The sequence below is a fragment of the Parasteatoda tepidariorum genome, chromosome X2 (genome assembly GCF_043381705.1).
Source record: "Parasteatoda tepidariorum isolate YZ-2023 chromosome X2, CAS_Ptep_4.0, whole genome shotgun sequence".
Taxonomy (NCBI): domain Eukaryota; kingdom Metazoa; phylum Arthropoda; class Arachnida; order Araneae; family Theridiidae; genus Parasteatoda; species Parasteatoda tepidariorum.
Genome location: NC_092215.1, coordinates 35,686,015 through 35,707,698, shown reverse-complemented (window position 1 = coordinate 35,707,698; position 21,684 = coordinate 35,686,015). Strand labels below are relative to the sequence as shown.

The 21,684-nt window shown below is 29.1% G+C and overlaps 2 protein-coding genes across 2 annotated transcripts in view; one reads left to right on the top strand and one right to left on the bottom strand.

Annotated features, from left to right (window-relative positions):
* The window catches only part of LOC107448478 (WD repeat-containing protein 17), a 142,662-nt gene that overhangs the window by 41,240 nt on the left and 79,738 nt on the right, over positions 1-21,684 (top strand). The window lies entirely within an intron of this gene.
* On the bottom strand, positions 16,019-16,747 carry LOC139427169 (major royal jelly protein 5-like). The gene has a single exon (XM_071188034.1). It carries the CDS (start codon positions 16,745-16,747, stop codon positions 16,019-16,021), a length of 729 nt encoding a protein of 242 aa, XP_071044135.1.

The following is a 21,684-nucleotide window of genomic DNA, read 5'->3' as shown; positions in this document are numbered from 1 at the left end:
AGTGCGGGTTAGTTTCATCAAAAGTCCTCCATGAAGAATAGTTTATCCCAATGCTTGATCCAGGACTTCCCTTGGCTTCTGGGTTGGGTTCAAAATTTTAAGGCAACCGAGTTGAACATTAACAGTCGCAAACTCCGAATTGAATTTCTTGTTCAATGTCGGTTATAAAAAAGTAGTATGTTGATTTTTTTTACTGTTTTAATTACTTTATTAAATTTTTGACAACACATATTTTTACTGACAACACATATTTCCATGCACATTAGAATCAATTTAATGGCTTCGTTTTAAAATCAATTCGTTTTAAAAATAAGCACATTTTCATTTATATAAACTAAACCAAACTCAAGAGGGCCAAGGCCTGTTGTACCCATCTCAGTTTTCTTGACCTTGGACTCCAGAAGCAGATGTTCCGGTCAGGTGATCAGCCGAACGCGGAACCCCCAGTGTTTAGTTCCCAAGCATGCTTGTACTCATTTATCGACCCACTGAAGGGATGAAAGGCAGAGTCAACCTTGCCCGGCCCGAGGATCGAACCAGGGACCTGTCGCACGACAGTGCGAAGTGCTACCGCTCAGCCACCGGGCGTCTTTTTATTAATATATTCATGCTAATTCTTTCAAACAAACAATTTTATCTTTCAATTAGTCTTTCAAAATATCAATTTTTTATAATTTTTTTAAAAATGCGTTTAGTTTACTTCTGCACCAAAATTGATGGCAATAACGCTTTTTTCTTTTCTTTTTTCCTTTTTTTTGCAGTTTGCGTTTTGATGTTGTTTTTCTTTTTTACTCGCTTAAGTATTAATTTTCGATCCCAATTACGTTGCAAAATTAATATTTTACGGAATTGTTTAAAACCAACGAACAGACATCGATGATATACAACACGGAAAATGAATTATCGAAGTTGCATCACGCAGTATTGAAATACCAAAATATTTTAAAAGGAACTGACATATTTTGAAAGATAACAGAAACTTGTCGATATCAATTTATTAAATAGCTTAAAATGTATTTATTTAATTTCGTACTAAAACAAATCCGGCAACTTTTGACCTTTGATAGTGAAAGGAATAAGTTTAACTTCCATATTACTAAGATGATAGGATTTTAGATCAAGAAATGAATACCTGAGAGAAATATACATACACCCTTTGATGCTTCTTCTTCGTTTCTGATCTAACTCCTTGGAGACATCATCAAGAAATCCAATGAAATCTTATTTTGATTCGGAAACAAATGCATTTAATCAAATTGGTTTCAATATGGTTTCGAGTCCAGCTGCGTAAAAGATATCTTGAGGCTTGATATAAATAATTTAAGACACAACGGAGGAAAAATTGATGAGGAGTCAAAACATTTTGTTTTAAATTCCGTGTATTTGAGATCTGTTTAAAATGGTGCACGTTAGTTATTGGAAATCGTAATTAAATTTGTTAAACTTATTTTAGTTAGTTTTATAGTGCAAAATACGCCAATGGATTAAAAAAAGAACTGCATTTTTAAATTTCGCTTTCTCAGGAAATATTTAACCGATTTCGGTCTAATTTTGTATTTTGTAATGCAAAATTGTATGATCTAAAATTATACTTAAAAAAATTATACCTTATTATTAAAACTTTTTCAATTATTATTATATAAAACAACAATAAATAATAAAAATTTACTAAAATGTATTTTTTACATATCTTTGTATAAACAAATTTTGTAATTTTGTGCAAAAATTTTTCAATTAGCTTAAGAAGTTCTCGAGACATGGCAAAATACTCAAAAAGTAAAATTAACATTAAGGGAAATATACATTGGTCCTGACGCTTTCCTGACCAAGCTATGGGGAACCATATTTCCCAGATTGCGACTATCCCCTTATTTTGGGGGTCAGAAATAAGAATCCGTTGGAAAAAAGGTATGTTTATTTGAAAAGTACGTTTTTATGTCTGATTCTGTGACTTAAAATATAGTCGGCTCCATGGAAACACTAAAAAGCGGGGTAATTTTTACCGAAGCGTCTTTGGTTATTACTTTTGGTAAAATGAATCATAAAACATGGTTTTATTACCTCGTATTTAGTAGAAAATACGGTAAAGTTTGAAAAAAAATTTATAATACCTTAGAGCATGCCAAAAAAAAACTTTTTTTGGTTAAATTTACTTTTCAGTTTTGTATTTGTACTAAATGTGGGTTAATAAGTAGTTTAAATTTGAAAACAAGAATTTCTGGCAAGCCGATATCATACGATCGCAAAAATGACAAAATGAATGGCTCATAAACCGTATTTGGTCTTATCAAAAGATTTTTTTACCAAAAAGAGGTCATTACGATACAATTTTTTTTACTAGATTTCTTTTCTCCGTGCATTACTTGATGTAAAGTAGCCGTACCATTTTTTTCATTCAATAACACTAAAATTCATAATTACAGTAAGATGTAATACACATAAAAGTCAGTTAATTTATACTTTTACGATACATCAATTTAGGATTCACCTGTACGATATTTCTTAAAATAAAATTAGTTTGTTAATCAAACATGCACACGGCACAGAAAGAATATTACTAGAATAGAGAAATCAACATAAAAGGTTCTAAGCTTTTGGCCACTCTTCTGACTAAATAATTGAGACCATATTTACAGATTGCGACTATTTTGAGAATCAATAATCTGAATCCATCAAAAAAATGATACTTTATTATGGATATATTGTTCACGAGCCTTGAAACTGTTACTTTCATTTATTTGATTACTTTAATATTTTTTCATAATTATCGTCAAAAATTGCATTCAAATTGGTCAAAAATTACTAAATCTATCGTAATTTGTTAATTTGACAACCAAATTGGTGAACTCAGAAACAAATTCCCTAAATTAACAAACTACGATATAACAGCGAAACGTGTAACTATTTGAATGCAATTGTGTATATAATGAAGTACCTCCTATTTAGAGACACATTCAGGACCAAAAATTTTGCCCCTTAATCAGAAAGTAAGTAAAAACTCAAAAGCAATTTAATTGGTTTTAATTTTTTTGTTACATAGTCAGCTATGCGTTGCATATCTATTGATTTTTTTTCATCAAGGAAATAATATTATGCCTTTACTAAAATTTATGTTATGCCTTTCTTGTATAAAGATAATTTAGATAAATGAATTCAATTGCATACGAACAGTTAAGAGAACGCATTTAGCGGCGTACGATGATACACCTGACCTTGAGTTTCTATGCAGTTCCTGCTCCTTAAGATGCTAAATACCTCCCTGTAACCTCCAAACATTTCCAGAGGCAGCAAACTAAAGCAGAAATTTTTAAAACAAATAGCATTTTCAAATATTTTTTCATCGAAATGCAACATGACCGTTTAGTTTTCAAGCCTTTTATATATTAGTTTAAATTACTTATACAACGTGGTTTGCAATATTCTATTAATTTTAATGCATTAAAATGTTAATCGATTAAATTTCTACAACTAAAAAAATATTTTTAGAAATTACGGAAATTCCGTAGTAGTTGGAGGGTATGCTTCCTCTAGTTTTTAACCACTATGCTAAATCAACCTGTAAAGAATAAATTATAGGAAGTCAATTCTTATATAAACTGTAGAAATAACACTGTTCGCGATTTGTGGTTGACATTGTAAAAAATTCCGGATCAAATTACGTTATAGAGTACCGGCACTTTGAGTTCATCATACCTAAAATCCATTTTATCGTAAAATTCATTATTGCCGTAAAATATTATACAGTATTTTACAATAATATTTATTTAATTAAAGTGATTCAGGGATTTGACGGTAGTTATTACTGTAAGAATTTCAGTGTAATTTTTACAGTATTTATTTAATTAGACTGATTTAGTGATTTTACAGTAATTTTAACTGTAAAAATTACAGTATATCATATTTTTTGTTTTGTAACATGTTCTGGTAAAAATAGATTTCATGGTAAAAAGTAACGTCACCCTAAGTGCCAATACTTTTTACCATGGCTTGATCCAGAATTTTTTACAGTGTATCTAATTTGATTAATTTTAGTAAATTGAACGAATTTATACCAATATTGACGAAATAGGAAAATTTCTTCTTTAGAGTGCATTCGGTAATCAACATTTTAATCTATATTAGTGATAAATCAGAATTTTTTATTTACATGGGATAAAAAGAAAAAAAATAATATTATAGCAAGTATCGTGACACAGTTTAGACACTAAATTACTCTAACTGATTAGATTGCAAAATTTGAAAACAAATTGAAATGCCGATATTTAAATAATTTTCCTTAAGAAGATTCTAAAGATTAAAAGTAAATCCTAACATAATCATAATTTTAAAGTCATACATTTTATTACATAAGATTTTTCCATGAATATAAATTTTATAGAACGTTAATATTTATATTCTAATTCTCTAATCATATTATTACATACATATGTGTAACATTCTTATCGTCTTTTCTATTCTTTCCAAGAATTTATTCCCGTTGTTCAATCAGAATAAATAAGGTTATTTCACAGATAAAGTGCATTAATATTCTAAATAAAAAGACAAAAAATAACTTTTTATATAGCTTAGTGTGAATTATTTAATACGAAAAACAAAAGACTAGAACTTATATTTTTTTATACAAATAGCTTAACTGTTTGAGAGAAAAAAATAACAACTTTTTATTAAATTATGAAAGGAAAACATTTGCAGAGAAAAATATTTGCACAATTCTCTTAACTTAATAAATATCATCAAACCATTCTTTTTCGAAAATCAATCTAATATAACACGCCAAATAGTAAAAATTAAAGAACCCTTAGAAACTAGGAAAGAAATTTTAGATAGAAGGAAATAGATATTCTCATTTTAAAAGAAAAGAAGAAAAAATATTTTCTTTTCCCCCATTTCAATCAATTCACTTTTTCTTCTTTTTTTTCTTCTTTTTTTTCCTTTCAAATCTCAAAAGGTTACTTATCTCGCGAAAAAAAGTGTTGGCGAAGTTTATATCAAACTATCCGTGAATGTCTTTTTCTTTATTCGCCTTTCGCGCCAATGATCGATTTAGGCAACCATTCCAAATTCAACAATGTGACGAATGGAACACTAAAAATGGAACATTTTGTTGAGATGGGGGGGAACACTCTGGTTAGAGAACCAGATACATGACTACACATTCTTTTACATTGTTGATTCCTTTACATTGTTGATTCTTGACTACAGCAAATATATATATGTATATATATATAAATAAGCAATTATGAAAATGGTGCTTGTAGTTTTTCATTATTTTTTACATCGGTTATGACTAGATATTCTAAAAATGTCTTTATAATTATGGACTTTTTGTTTTAAATAATAACAATTTTATAATTTTTATATTATATTATCTTTTTCTAAAGATTTCAATTTTGACGTAGTCTACATTGTTGATTCCTTTACATTGTTGTTTCTTGACTACAGCAAATAAAATATATATAAATAAGCAATTATGAAATTGGTGCTTGTAGTTTTTCAATATTTTTTACATCGGTTATGATTAGATATTCTAAAAATGTCTTTATAATTATGGACTTTTTGTTTTGAATAATAACAATTTTATAATTTTTATATTATGTTATCTTTTTCTAAAGATTTCAATTTTGACGTAGTTGCTTTATATTTTTAACTTTATTGCACTTTTTTCGGCAGTATAACAATAGATTTTGTGACTCATTTAAAAAAAAAACAGTTTTTCTTTCTTCTTAGTTTGTGAGAACCTTCAAAAAAGAAAGTTTGGAGGAAGGAAAAGGAAAAAAAATGTTTCAAGAAAATTTCCAAATAAAGTTTCAAAGAAAAAAATAGAAAAAATTTCATGCTTCATCAGGCAATCAAACTTACTTTTATTTTCTCATAGCATCTTCCTCAATAGTGATTAAGCAGCAAAATTTTCATTTTTCATAAAACAAATTAAAATAAAATGAAACAATGCTCATATTCCAAATTACCTGAAGTTACCCTTTTCCATTTTTGAGGTATATCGTTTTAAAGTTGAAAAAAAAATTCAACATGAATCAAAAATTTGGCAAAGCTTTAGCTATGATTTTTAAGTTCAATAAGATGATAAAAAATTGTCTTTTGTGATTAATTTACAAAAATGTTTCACCTTTTTGAATTTAAATAATAACATTAGTTAAAATAAATAATAAAATTATCACAAACATTTGAAAATATGCAAATTTAAAAAATAACTTACCCCGAATCTTCTTCAGATGAACTAGAGGTTCGATTAAAATTAAAAATAAATAAATGAAATATTCTGAAAACCTTAACCCTATAGAAATTATTTGCTACACCTCCAAATAACACTGAAACATATTTTCACGATTTATATTAACTTATATTAAAGTGAAATTTTAATATAAGTTAATATAAATCTCTCAGAAAGTATATTTTTCCTTTCTTTACGTTTTAAGTAAATAAAATGATATTATTACAGAAAATATTTCCCCAAAATTCGTCAGTTAATAGTGTTGGCAGTTATTATAAAACTGTCCCCAAATATATTTTTCTTTTCTTTACATATTAACTACATTTAAATTAAACAAATTGATATTTACGTAGAAAATATTTCTTCAACCTTCGTCAGTTAATTGAGTTGGCAAAGATATTACAAAACTGTCCTCAAATATATTTTTATTTTATTTACATGAGTACATTTTTAGTAAATATATAGTTACAAAGAAAATATTTCTTCAGAATATTGATTTGAGGAATAGAAAATATTTTCCCGACCATCATCAATTAATAGTGTTAACAAAGTTCAAATCATAGTCTCACCAAATATCTTTTATTTACATTTCAAGTAAATTTTAAATTAATAAATTGATATTAATATAAAAAATATTATTCCTGCCTTAATTAAACAGGAATGTTTGTAAAGTTAATATCATACTTTGACCAATATATTTTTTTCTATTATTTGCGTTTTAATTACACTTTAAGTGAATAAGTTGATAGAAAGACCATTTCTCGTCACTTAATAGTATTAGTGAATTTCACATTAAACTTTCGTCAAATATCTTTTATTTAAAAGTTATGAATATTTTAAATAAATTAATTAATATTTAAACCAAAAATCCTCAGCGAATTGTGTTGGCAACGTTATTATTGAACTGTACCAAAATATATTTTTCTGTATTTACATTTTAAGCATACTTTAAGAAAACAAATTGATATTAACATAAAATATATTCACCCTCATCAGTTAATAGTGTTGGCAAAGTTATTATTAAATTATACCACAATATATATTTATTTACATTTTAAGCATTTTTAATTAAACAAATTATTATTGGTATAGAAAATATTCACCCTCGTCAGTTAATAGTGTTGGCAAAGTCATAATTAAATTGTGCCAATACATTTTCGTTTACGTTATAAGCATACTTTAAGTAAAAAAATTGATATTAGTATGGAAAATATTCACCATCGTAAGTTGATAGTGTTGACAAAATTATTATTAAACTATGTATACCAAAATATTTTTTTTATTTAAATTTTCAGCATACTTTAAGTAAACAAATAGATATTAATGTAGAAAATATTCACTCTCGTCAGTTAATAGTGTTGGCAAAGTTATTATTAAACTATACCAAAATATTTTTTTATTTAAATTTTCAGCATACTTTAAGTAAAGAAATTGATATTAATATAGAAAATATTCACCCTCGTCAGTTAATAATGTTGGCAAAGTTATTATTAAATTATGCCAAATTATATATTTCGTTTATTTAAATTTTAAGTATACTTTAAGTCAACAAATTGATATTAATATAGAAAATATTCACCCTCGTCAGTTAATAATGTTGGCAAAGTTATTATTAAATTATGCCAAATTATATATTTCGTTTATTTACATTTTAAGCATACTTTAAGTAAACAAAATAATATTAATATAGAAAATATTCACCCTCGTCAGTTAGTAGTGTTGGCAAAGTTATTATTAAACTATACCAAAATATATTTATCTTTTATTTAAACTTTAAGCATACTTTGAGTAAACAAATTGATATTAATATAGAAAATATTCAAACTCGTCCGTTAATATTGTTTTCGAAGTTATTATTAAACTTTGCCAAAATATATTCTTCTTTTATTTAAATTTTAAGCATACTTTAAGTAAGCAAATTGATATTATAAAGAAAATATTCACCCTCGTCAGTTAATAATGTTGGCAAAGTTATTATTTAATTATAACAAAATATAATTTTTGTTTACATTTTAAGCATACTTTAAGTAAACAAATTGATATCAATATAGAAAATATTCCCCCTCGTCAGTTAATAGTGTTGGCAAAGTTAATATCAAACTATTCCCAAATACATTTTCTTTATTCGCCTTTTGCCTCAATGATCGATCCGAGCAACCGTTCGAAATTCAACAATGTGACGAATAGAACATTCTGGTGAGATGAATACTCCGATTAAGGAATCAGGTACATGACAACACATTCCTATACATTGTTGCAAGTTGGCAACAGCAACCAACGACAGCAACTACTTTGCCCGGAGAGGAATGAAGTTGGAGTTAATCATGGCGAGCGAATAATTGCAGATGTCGCGGGTAATTGAAAGGTGATTTCGATAATTTATTAAATTTCTCTTCACTCACTGGCAACATTGCTGGACCTACATATTGTATCGAGTAATAATATCGCTACATTGTCCGAGCTAGTTCATGAAGTGGTTCTTTACTTGGAATATTTTCTCCACTTCATTGCATCGAATAATATCTCTATTTATTTACTCCAGTTATTTAATATTTCGAATGCATGTGTATATAATTCCTTTAGTTGCAGTTTGCGATTTGTTGCACTTTTTTTTAGCTAATGCAAATATTGTTGTTAAGTGACGTTATAAACAAAAATTAATGAATAGTCATTTCAAGTTTTCAGAACTGCAGCGAATTGTATCTATTTTTATTAATTCTAGATATCTAATATTTCGAATGCATGTCAATATAAAAAGTTTAATGGTAATTTATGGCGTTTTACTGCTTTATTTGGCTAACGCAAATATTTCTGTTTTGCGTTGTAATAAACAGAAATTATTGAGTAGTCATTTAAAATGAAAAGAGCTGCAACGAATAATATCTCTATTTATTCTCTCCGTGTGTATCTGGAATGCATGAGTATATAATTCTTTTAGTTGTAGTTTACGGTTTGTTACATCTTTTTTTATCTATTGCAAATATTGTTGCTTAGAGATGTTATAACCAAAAATTAATGAATAGTCATTTCACAATAGCCGAACTGCAACGAATTATATCTGTTTTTATTAATTCCAGGTATCTAATATTTCGAATGCAATGGTAATTTAGGTAATAAAATGGTAATTTAGGGCTTGTTACTGTTTTTTTGTCTAACGCAAACATTTCTGCTTAGCATTCTAATAAGCAGAAATTATTGAATAGTCATTTTAAGTGAAAATAAATGCAACAAATAATGTCTCTATTTATTTTCTCCATGTGTTTATAATTCTTTCACTTATAGTTTGCGGTTTGTTACTTCCTTTTTCAGCTCAAGTGAATAGAACTGCAAACGAATTATATCTCTATTTATTTACTCTTTTTATTTACTCCAGTTATTTAATATTTCAAATGCATGTGTACATATTATTTTTAGAAGTAGTTGGTGGTTACTTATTCCTTTTTTTAAATAATACAATTATTTAGAGATGTTATAATCAGAAATTAATGAAGAGTAATTGATTAGAACTGCAACGAATAATATCTCCATGAATTTACTCTAGTTATTTAATATTACGAATGCATGAGTATACAACACTTTTAGTAATAGTTTACGGTTTGTTTCTCCTTTATGTTGGCTCATGCAAGTATTTTGTGTGGAGTTGTTATAAATAGAAATTAATGAATAGTAATTTTAAGTAAATTAATTTGCATCAAACAATTATCGCCATTTATTTACTCCAGTTATCTAATATTTCAAATGCACTTATATTTAAAACGTTTAATAGTAGTTAGCGGTTTTACACTCCCTTTTTGTTCTGCAAATATTTTCGTTAAGAGATGTTATAAACAGAAATTAATGAATCGGCGATTTAAGTAAATAGAACTGCATCGAATAATATCTCTATTTATTCACTCCAGTTATCTAATATTTCGAACGCTTGCGTATTTAAAATGTTTAACAGTAGTTTACTGCTTGTTATACCTTTTTTTTACTAATGCAAGAATATTTTCTTTTAGAAATTTTAAGTGAACAGTACTGCAACGAATAACATCTTATTTACTCCAGTTTATTTCGAATGCATGTGTGTATCAAGTACTTTTTTTGATAACGAAGATAATGCTGTTTGGAGAAACAGAAATTAGTAAATAGTTATTTTAAATATATAAAACTGCATCACATGATAATGCTGATTATTCACTGCAATTATCTATTATTTTAAATACATGCGTAAATAAAACGTTTAATCGTAGTTTATGGCAAGTAACAACTTTTTCTATTTTTGCAAATACAATACATTTAATATAAATTCACGTTTCCTTATTCGTTTTTTACAACCTTTGGAGTTATTATTGTTTGGATATGTTATAAGCAGAAATTAGTAATTATTGAACTGAATTATGTATTATTAAGAATAACAGTTTCAACGAAAAAATTATTTACTTGTGCAGGATTCCTGTTGATCTTAGAAATTTTTTATTGTGGTAACAAAAACAAAACGAACCTCGACTATTTAGTACATTTGTTACCATCTTAAAATGCTATTTTTAGGAATATATATGCATTCAAAAAATGTGCCGTAGTTGTTCTCTAAAAGCTGCAGTGTTATCATATTAGTTGCAACTATTAAATTTTTCTAAGATCTGAGAGAACCCTAAGTTTAAATTATTATCGATTTTTTGCTGATACTGCATAGTTGTACACTACGCTTAAAATAAATAAGAGGATCAAAAATTTGTCTACAGTATTACAGAAGATTATTTAAGGTCAAATTTGCGGGCGTTGCATAATGACGACCCTTAATCTATATTTCTAAAATCCTTGTAATTTTTTAAATCTTACAATCTTGCAAAATAATTGTCGAAATTTAATATTTAAATAAGGGAAAAAACTTTCCTATTTCTAATCAAAAATTATTGATTTTGGAATTTGTAAAGAAGTATTTAAAATAGTAACAAAGAACTGTTTATTTATTTAGTGGAGATAAAATCCATTATCCTTTCACCAAGAGCAGCTTTTAAGCTTCGTCTTCAAATAAACTAGTTCCCGATTATTTGATTTTCGCCTTTGCTTTTAATACCTCACTTAATCTCGAATAATACCTTAACTCTTAATAGAATAATAAAATAAAACTCTTTACTTGTCAAGTGGAACTAGAATGCATTTTCCCATCACCGTGAGCCACCGTGAACTAAAACTTCTTTTTCAAATTAACTAAATTTTACGTTATTTTAATCCCTCCTTTGCACTTGGTCATAATAAGGAATTGTCAATGTTTGGAAAGTTTTTTTTCCTAATTACTTACCAATTAATTTCCGATTCCTAAAGTGCATTTATAAAATAGGTAGATAGATAGATAGATAGATAGATAGAGGGATGGATGGATCGATGGGTGGATGGACGGATAGATAGATAGATAGATAGATAGATAGATAGATAGATGGATAGATGGATAGATGGATAGATGGATGGATGGATGGATAGATAGATGGATGGATAGATGGATGGATGGATAGATGGATGGATAGATAGATGGATAGATAGATAGATGGATAGATAGATAGATGGATAGATAGATAGATGGATGGATAGATAGATGGATAGATAGATGGATAGATAGATGGATAGATGGATGGATAGATGGATAGATGGATAGATGGATGGATAGATGGATAGATGGATGGATAGATGGATAGATAGATGGATAGATAGATAGATTTTAGGATTTGTTTAGTATAAACCTTGTAATTAAATTTTGGTCTAATAATGTAGATTTCTTTTGATTTCATTTCATAATAAAAGAGTGTTGCCTAAATAGTACAATTTTCAATTTTTTAATTTTCATTAATGTCACTTACGAATGGAATTGAAATATTTTTATGAAAAAAAAACATATTTATACAGCAACATAATTGTTTTTTAGTAATAATATTTGAGCAGTTAGAACTAAAAATTATTAGTTTTTGCCAGATTTTCAAGATCCAATTTAGGAAACTGGTAACTTAATTTGTAAATCGCACCAACCTGGAAAGTATTTAATGTTTACTATTAAACAAAAAATTAGGCAGTTGATAACTCAGAACAAATATTGAAAAGAATAGCTAGAAATTTAATATTATTTTTAAGTATTAGAAATACAATGATAGAATCTTTAATATATGAAATGTTAGTAAAACATTACGATATATATTTCAAAATTCAAGTGAGACTTCTCTTGCACCATGCTTTCAGCAAAGTTAGCTTTTATCAGGTTCAACTTGAATTATGACAACATCTTGCGTTCAATAGGAAGCTTGATTTAATACAGAATTAACTGATTTTAATATTTTGCTGAAGAGAAAACTATTTTCTTTCATTTTAGTCCAGATTTTTCTATCTTTCGAATTGAAGTTGTGGATTTCGGATCAGATCTCCCTAACTTTATTCTATCTTCAAATCTTTAACTTTCTCGAATTTAAGTACATTTGCTAAATCCATTTTTTTATAACTGCTGCTTGTTAAGAATATATTTTTTGAAGATCTAGAAAGCGTTTTACTCTTCTTAGTTTAAAGAATTGGAGGAATTGTTTTCATAGAGCCCTTCAATGTAAAACAAGGCACAAGAACAAATGGGCCTGCCAAATCACTAGCAGATAGATCATTACTTGAATCACCGGGAGGCTCATCATTTGGATATTTTCCATTATTTTTCTTTTCCTTCTTCAGAAAGAAACAAAATCTCTTTGAGTTTATTTAAATATTTTCACTTCTTTCTGATTGATTCATGTTCAGACCGAGGTTTGATTCTGGCAAAAAGTCAATTAAAGAGAGATGAATCTGTAGGCCCGGATTATTAATGAACAAACTGACCTATGAACAAACTGACTTAATTCTTCCATATCAATCTCCATCACGTGAGAGAAAATTTCTTATATACGAGGTGTCCAGGATCATTTTATTTTTATTTTATAACCGTCGTTTAGCAGCCGAACTAATTTTTGGATTTACGACTACTAATGTTCAACTCCGTAGCCTTGTAATTTTGAACCCAGTACAGAAGACCAGGGAACTCCTGAATCAAGTATTGGGAGAAAATTGCCTTCGTGGAGGACTCTTTGATGGAACTAACTCGCATTTGAGTTACATGGAGAGGAAGACCACGAGAAACTCCCACGGTTAGCCTGACGACAGGGGGACTCATGATCCGTCTGCCACTGAGGATATTCCACGTCAACACTGTAGTCGGGGCGAACTGGTTACGGAGTTCGTACCGACTAGCCATCACTGGGATTAAGGAAGGCTTGGGGACATCACAAGAACTCAGATTTACATAGCAACTAGCAGTCGAAAGCGTCTTTGCTCGCCGCTAGGTGGTGGATTGGGTAGGGTAGAGCGATTTCCTGGCCACCATGTTCTCCTGGTTTAGACAGCATAGATTTCCTTTTTTAGGGTGCACGGAAAGGCGTAAATGCGTAATAGATGACAGCCCTGCACATATTAAAGCAACCTGCATGAAAAAAGTGCTATTATATTTTTGCTTATACCAAATAGATTTAAATTTCTATTACTTCTAAAAAAGCATTTTATTTCGCAAAAGTTACTGTCTTGTGGTTTTAGATCAAAATGTCCAAATGTAAATATTTTACTTATATACAGATGGCTGTAAAAGAATTATATTGTTCCCCGAAATATATCCTAATGATGAAACACTTCAGCTGCCACTTTCTTTCTTTTTTGAAAAAAGAACCGTTCTTTTGAAATCCTACACTCGAATGCGTTAAAAAAAACATAATTTTAAAAGCAGCCCCGCCCCCCCCCACTATTAAATTTGTTGCAAAATGACAATTATCTAAACAGGCGTTCCCTACTAATGAATTCTTTGCAAAACAAAAATTGTCCAAATAGGAGTTCCTCACTAATAAATTCGTTGCAAAACGAAAATAGTCTATCTGTTTTTTAAACAAGTGTTTTGACTTATTTATAAACTTAAGAGCATAAAATGTTTCATAAAGAAAAAATATTCCAAAACCTATGTTATCTTACAATAGGCTCGTTTCAATATCAAAATTGTTCTTTTAATTTTCAACGCAATGTTTCATTTATTTTAAATAATAGAACATTATATCTAACTCAATTTTGATCATTATATCAAAAAATGTGTTGATATTATATAAATTAATTATTCTAAAACTATCGCAATCTGCAGGTTGCAATATTAATATTATTCAATTGAAATTTAACATAATATTCTAAGTACAATATATTCTTATTTCATGAATTACAACTTTATTTAATTTATTTTTAAACGTCAAATCAAAGCATAAAGTGTGTTTATACCTTGTAAAAAAGTTCGTTTCAAAACTGCCAAATAAATACGTTTGCAAGACCACAATTATTCATTTATTTAAACTACAATGACATTTATAACCCTTTACGCTTTAGCATGTAACTAACATTGCATCACAAATGTATGAACAATACAATTGTAAATATAAATATTTCAAACTGACATCAAAATATTTGCAAGACTGAATCCAAACAAATATATTTTAGTAGGTACGAAATATACTTGTAAAGTTATTTTTACTAGACCTTAGATTGACAATATTTGCTTCAGAAATCTTTTTTTTTTTTCCTCTGAGAAACACTTCCTTCAAATCATGCAATCTATGAGCTCGTGTTAAAAATGAATTTGTCAAGTATGCTGTCTTCTAAGAGACTATTCTTTAGTGATAAATTTTCGTTTCGACAGCGATTCACTTCTATTTGACAAATAGGTGTAAAGTGATTGATTAATACTGCGCTATCTTAAGGTTTTTAAAAAATGATGATTACAAAAGTTTTTTTTAACGTATTATTTAACAACAATAAATGTACTTTGCAATAGACAGCATATTTCAACAAGCATTTTTATCAATTTGCAGCAGTTAATTTTATCTATTTTTCCTTATAGTTCTAGATATATTATTATAATTAATAGCTATATTATTTTCGTAAATATCTAATACGGCTGCCAACTTCGACGCTTTTTGAAAAATATCTTATAGACTAGTAGACAGTTAAGGTTTCAGAACGTTTTATTATTAAGCTAACATATCAAAAGTCTCGCCACGAAAGAGCTTGAACCAAGGGGAGTTTCACATGAACTTTTAAATCATTTACATATTTCATGTGGAAAATAATTTTAAATCAAATTTATAAAATAAAGAATCATGCATTAAAACATACTTTTAACTACTAATGCACTAAATTTTCCTCAAAAATATGAAAAGTTAGCACCCCTGCTAATACTTAAAAGTTTGTATACCCTCACCAACTGTCCCATACTGGACTGATCGTAAAGACACGGTCCCCTTACAAATATTTAAAAGTTTATTAACATTCAACAACTGTCCCATACTGGACTGTTTGTAAATACACAGCATGGATGAATTGGAAATGTCCCATACTGAACTGATTGTAAATACACGGCATCCCTGCTAATATTTAAAACTTCATTTACTCTCACCAACTGTCCTATACTGGACAGATCGTAAAGACACGGCATCCCTGCTAATATTTAAAACTTTATTTACCCTCACCAACTATCCCATACTAAACAGATCGTAAAGACACGGCCTCCCTGCTAATATTTAAAACTATATTTACTCTCACCAACTGTGCTATACTAGACAGATCGTAAAGACACGGCATCCCTGCTATTATTTAAAACTTTATTTACTCTCACCAACTCTCCCATACTAGACAGATCATGAAGACACGGCATCCTTGCTAATATTTAAAAGTTTATTTACTCTCGCCAACTGTCCCATACTAGACTGATCGTAAAGACTAGGGCATCCTGCTAATATTTAAAAGTTTATTTACTCTCACCAACTGTCCCATACTAGACTGATCGTAAAGACACGGCATCCTGCTAATATTTAAAAGTTTATTTACTCTCACCAACTGTCCCATACTAGACTGATCGTAAAGACACGGCATCCTGCTAATATTTAAAAGTTTATTTACTCTCACCAACTGTCCCATACTAGACTGATCGTAAAGACACGGCATCCTGCTAATATTTAAAAGTTTATTTACTCTCACCAACTGTCCCATACTAGACTGATCGTAAAGACACGGCATCCTGCTAATATTTAAAAGTTTATTTACTCTCACCAACTGTCCCATACTAGACTGATCGTAAAGACACGGCATCCTGCTAATATTTAAAAGTTTATTTACTCTCACCAACTGTCCCATACTAGACTGATCGTAAAGACACGGCATCCTGCTAATATTTAAAAGTTTATTTACTCTCACCAACTGTCCCATACTAGACTGATCGTAAAGACACGGCATCCTGCTAATATTTAAAAGTTTATTTACTCTCACCAACTGTCCCATACTAGACTGATCGTAAAGACACGGCATCCTGCTAATATTTAAAAGTTTATTTACTCTCACCAACTGTCCCATACTAGACTGATCGTAAAAACACGGCATCCTGCTAATATTTAAAAGTTTATTTACTCTCACCAACTGTCCCATACTAGACTGATCGTAAAGACACGGCATCCTGATAATATTTAAAAGTTTATTTACTCTCACCAACTGTCACATACTAGACTGATCGTAAAGACACGGCATCCTGATAATATTTAAAAGTTTATTCACACTCCCCAACTGTCCTGTATTGGACTGATCGCAACGACAAGGTTCCCAGTAGAACACCAAAGTCAAGCATCACTGGCTGCAGTCAGTAAGCGGGTGGGTGACCAATTTGATCAGACTGCGTAGGTACCGAGAGAGCGTGGTATCGGTCCTCAATAAACTGTTCTACCGTAAAGTGCTCTACTTCGCCAGTAGAACGCAGGGGAGCCATCCCCTGTGAAGAGGATCAAAATTGTGATGGCATGTATTCGGATCATATATACATTGATGCTTCCTAGACCGTCGCCCATAGTCCACTGTGAAGCTAAAGTGCCACGTAAATAAAGTACCTACACTTACCAACTACAAATGAATTTTCGCACTTTCAGATAGTACATTTCTATTGGTAGCAAAGATAAAGTATTTCTGTTATATTTTATATTATAACCGTTGCTGAACAGCCGACAAAGTTTTGGGTTTACGACTACTAATGTTCAACTCCGTATCCTTGTAATTTTGAACCCAACCCAGAACACAAGGGAACTCCTGGATCAAGTATTGGGAGAAATTCGTCTTCGTGGAGGTCTTTTTGATGGAACTAACCCGCATTTGCGTCACATAGAGAGGAAGACCACGAGAAACTCCCACTGTTATCCTGATGGTAAATGAACTCTAACCTATGAACCGTCTACCACTGAGGATATTTTACGTCAGCACTGTGGTCGGTGCAAGCCGGGTGCGAAATTTGTATCTACCAACCATCCCTGGGATTCGAACCCGGTTTAACTCAATAGAAGGCGAACACTCTATCCCCTTAGCCATCGCGGCTAAAGATAATGTATTAACATTTACAGGGGTGGATAAAACTACAGAAACCCTTTTATATTAATACCATGTAGGCAATATTTCATTTACGAGTTTGTTTTGATGGCAAAACTTGAAAGACCATGATATAAAGCTTTTAAAAATTGTCCTTTTCTATCATGCAAAATTTTCAGCAAGCAAAAGGAACGTAGTTTGTTTCGTTCTCTTTTTAATACCGCTTTAATTTTAAAGGCATCTTTATATAAATATCGCAATCTTATAACAAGATTTTAAAATAGCGGGTATTAAAGCTAGAAATAAGTTATTAAATTCCTCCTCACATTTTGATCGATCTGAATTTACATGAGTAAAAAGAAAATCATTTCTAAAAGCTTCAATCATCATTTTCAAATCATGATTTTCATGACTTCATGATCTTCAGCATTAATCATGACATGAAAATCATGATTTCTTGTCATGAAATCATGATTTTCATGACTTCAATCATGATTTTCAAATGGCACTAATAAATTAATAACAAATTGATAAATCATTTGCTGATGGAAAAAAAAGATTGTTTACATAGAGTTAATATATAAGTATTTTGATATTTTTGTCCAACCCCTGAATATTGTTGTAGTTATTACCTATATTATTACAGTAATTATCTAATACTTTAAAGTTTATTTACACTCACAAAATACTATCGAATTTTTGTAGTTTCAAAAAATATTTTCTAGTGTAAAGGATACTGTGTTAATAGTTTTAGAAATTATAATCAAATTATTCTTGTCCACCATTTCATGTAAATAGTTTAGACAAATGTATGGCCGGAATAGCCTGGTTGGCAGGGCGCTGGACTCACGTTTGTTAGTGGGAACGGAAGTTCGAATTCAACCGGCTGAAAACTCCCCGTGTAGTAAATGGTGACTTGTGCACGTTAAATCTGTATTAAATCTGTTAAATCAGCAAATTATACCTCTGGGGGTATTGAGTTGGAGATTGGTTTTTCTCTGATTCTCGTCAAAATTAAGATCTGTGGATGAATGAATGGATACGCTCTATAAACAGGTGGGACGTATGGGTGTGGCAGAAGCCGAATTCATGTCCATAGATGGTGTCACTGGACAACAAAATCAATCGTCCCCCTTGCTTTAATGACCAACGACAATAACAATAAGCAATTGTATAAAAGCTCAGATGAAAATTTGGGCAGAGGCTGACCGTGCGCTTTCGCCTTTTCACCTAATGCTATGTTACGTGGAAGTAGTGGGTTCGAATCCTGAAGTGACCCTGGATGTATCTTTGCGGTATGTCGCTCTAACTCATGTTCTTCAACCTGACGTAAGTTATAAGCCGTACTCTTTAATGAGCGCAGCATTGGCATGTTTAACACTAGCAAGATGGTCATGTTTGGATAAAAAATCTGTTTTAGAAGTTACACTACTTGCGTAAAAACTGTTTTTCCAAAGCCTTAAATGCTGGAAAATATGCTGCACTAATAAAAGTTTTGGTGCATTTTAAACCATAATCCTATTCAAGTAACCTTAATACGGAGCAAATTAAGTTTAATCATTTAATCGTTTCTGTCCAGCTTGATGAAAAGCTGAAGCCTGAATCTGTTACTAAGGCGTTATTAAGGTTATAGCACGTTCTATCTGTATTATGGTTCAAACCACAGATAAATTTGGTTCAAAAATGAACTGAGTTTTCTAAATGTGTAACTAGTTTTAGCTGCTTAGTTCATATGGTTTTAAATATTTTCAGAATATAGTTTTATTTCCGAGTATTTAAACTGTTTGATCTTAATCTCAATGTAAAAAATTCCGTATCAAACCACAGTATGAAGCACCGGCACTTTGGGTGCACCCTTCGTAAAATCCATTTTACCGTAAAATCCATTTTTACCATACTTTTGGCAGCATTATTTATTTAATTAGAGATAATTAGTGATTTTACGATAGTTGTTACTGTAAAAATTACGGTATATCAGATTTTTTATTTTGTATCTTGTTTATGGCAAAAAGTGCCAGTACCAGTTTACCGAAAATTGTAGACCGAAATATATAAAAAGCTATACCTTTAAAATAACAGTTATTTTTCTATCTAATGACGAAATATATTTTACGACTTTTCCTATGGGAACGTTTCATTGTTTGAATAATTCTTTGTGATTCATTTGCAATAACATACATTTTAAATATTATTACAGCAACTTCATTAGTTAATTTTCTTTTGTACAAATGAAAAATCCGTAGTTTCCTTAAATATCTTTAAAGCAAATAATAAAAAATTTCTTTTTGACCTATTCGGTTACTTTTTTCATTAGATTTATTTTAGTTAAATATAAATATTTCTATAAAAAGTGTATATTTATTAATTTTGACAATTACTTAAAACCAAACATAGGAAGGTATACGTTTATAATAACAGGTATCTTTCTACCTAATGACAAAATTTATTTTACTACTTTTTCTATGTGTTTCATTGCTTAAATTCAAATATTCAATATATACTATTCCATTATTCAAATATTTAATATTAAAGAAAATATTCAAACAATGTTCATCTTTTCATTGTTTGAATATTTCTATCCGAGTTCTTTGCAATAACATACATTTTAAATGTTATTACAACAACTTCAATAATTAATTTTCTTTTCTGAGAATAAAAAAATACTAGTTTCCTTAAATAACTTTAACACAGGTAATAAAAAATTCAATAGACTTAACTTTTCATTAAGATGTCAATAAAATATTTCCTATTCACGGCAAAAAAATTAAATTACTCTCCTAGAATTCTGTTAATTAGATCACGAGATCCCCAGTACTGCTTTCTTTTCCCATTTTGACTCATTTTATTTCTTCATAAAATCCATCTGAGAGGAAATCTCCGCCAAAGCAAATATAAACTTAAACAATTCAGCAATAAAATAGTTTATTATTAATTTTTAAAACGTTTATGACAGAGCTAGAGGCGACTTTGAAATAGTAAAGACACCGTAAATGCAAACGTAATTTTTGTTATTTTACATTCCATGCTTTAGGCTGCTCTCTTGCGTATAAATATATCACGACCTTTTAGGTAACTGCAACTTTAACTGCTTACTTAAAAAAGTAAACCTCTTTTATTTTAATTTCATAAAGCCTTTCCTCAAAAAAGACAAGTTGGTTATTGTTTAATTTGTTTTCTGCTCTATAATAAATAAGCCTATTAATTCCATAGCAATCTTCTTATTTTTATGACTTTAATTTCCTTAATTCCTTTCTCAGATATAATATCTTTTTCATAATTTAAATATTTTTTAACTTAAAACTCTTTTTGCTTAATCCTAGATCTTGAAATATGTAATCTTTTTCATCATTAAAACTGATCTTGTTTAACAACTTCTGCTTTTTTTTTTCTTTTAATGACAGTATTAATTTTTCTGCCCTTCTAATTAGAAAAATTGATTAATGAGTTAATTATAAACTGTAATAATAAAAAAAGATTGTCTTAGTCGTTTTCCCGAGCGGCCATAATTCTTTTAGCAAACATTGGGTGTATTTCATATACAAATTACACTTACATTATTCAAACATCCGTTTTTATTTTTTGGTTATTTTGATATTATAATTTCTTACCAACAAAGCTAATTTGCATTTTTTAAGATTTTTCAATAAAAAAAATTTAACTTTTAATTATATGTAAGATTATTTTTCTTTTAATTTTACTAATACTTTTATAATTCTTAAAAATAATGCATATTTCTTTAATACTTATGCATATAAATGTATTTTTAGCCATTTTTTCAGTTACTCTTATTTTGGGTTTAGCACATTTTACTCACATTTTTGTTTAACAAAGCAGATGTTTTTAATCATTATTCGATTTAAATTGATTAAATATTTTAAGCTTTTAATTCTCTAAAATTATATTTACATACAAATCGAAGACTAAAAAAGACAATAATAACTTGAAAAATATATAACACATTAATTATAATTAATTAGTCAATTTTAATTAATTTTATTATTTTTTTCAGTTGTAATATGCTTATTTATTTTTAAAAAAATAGA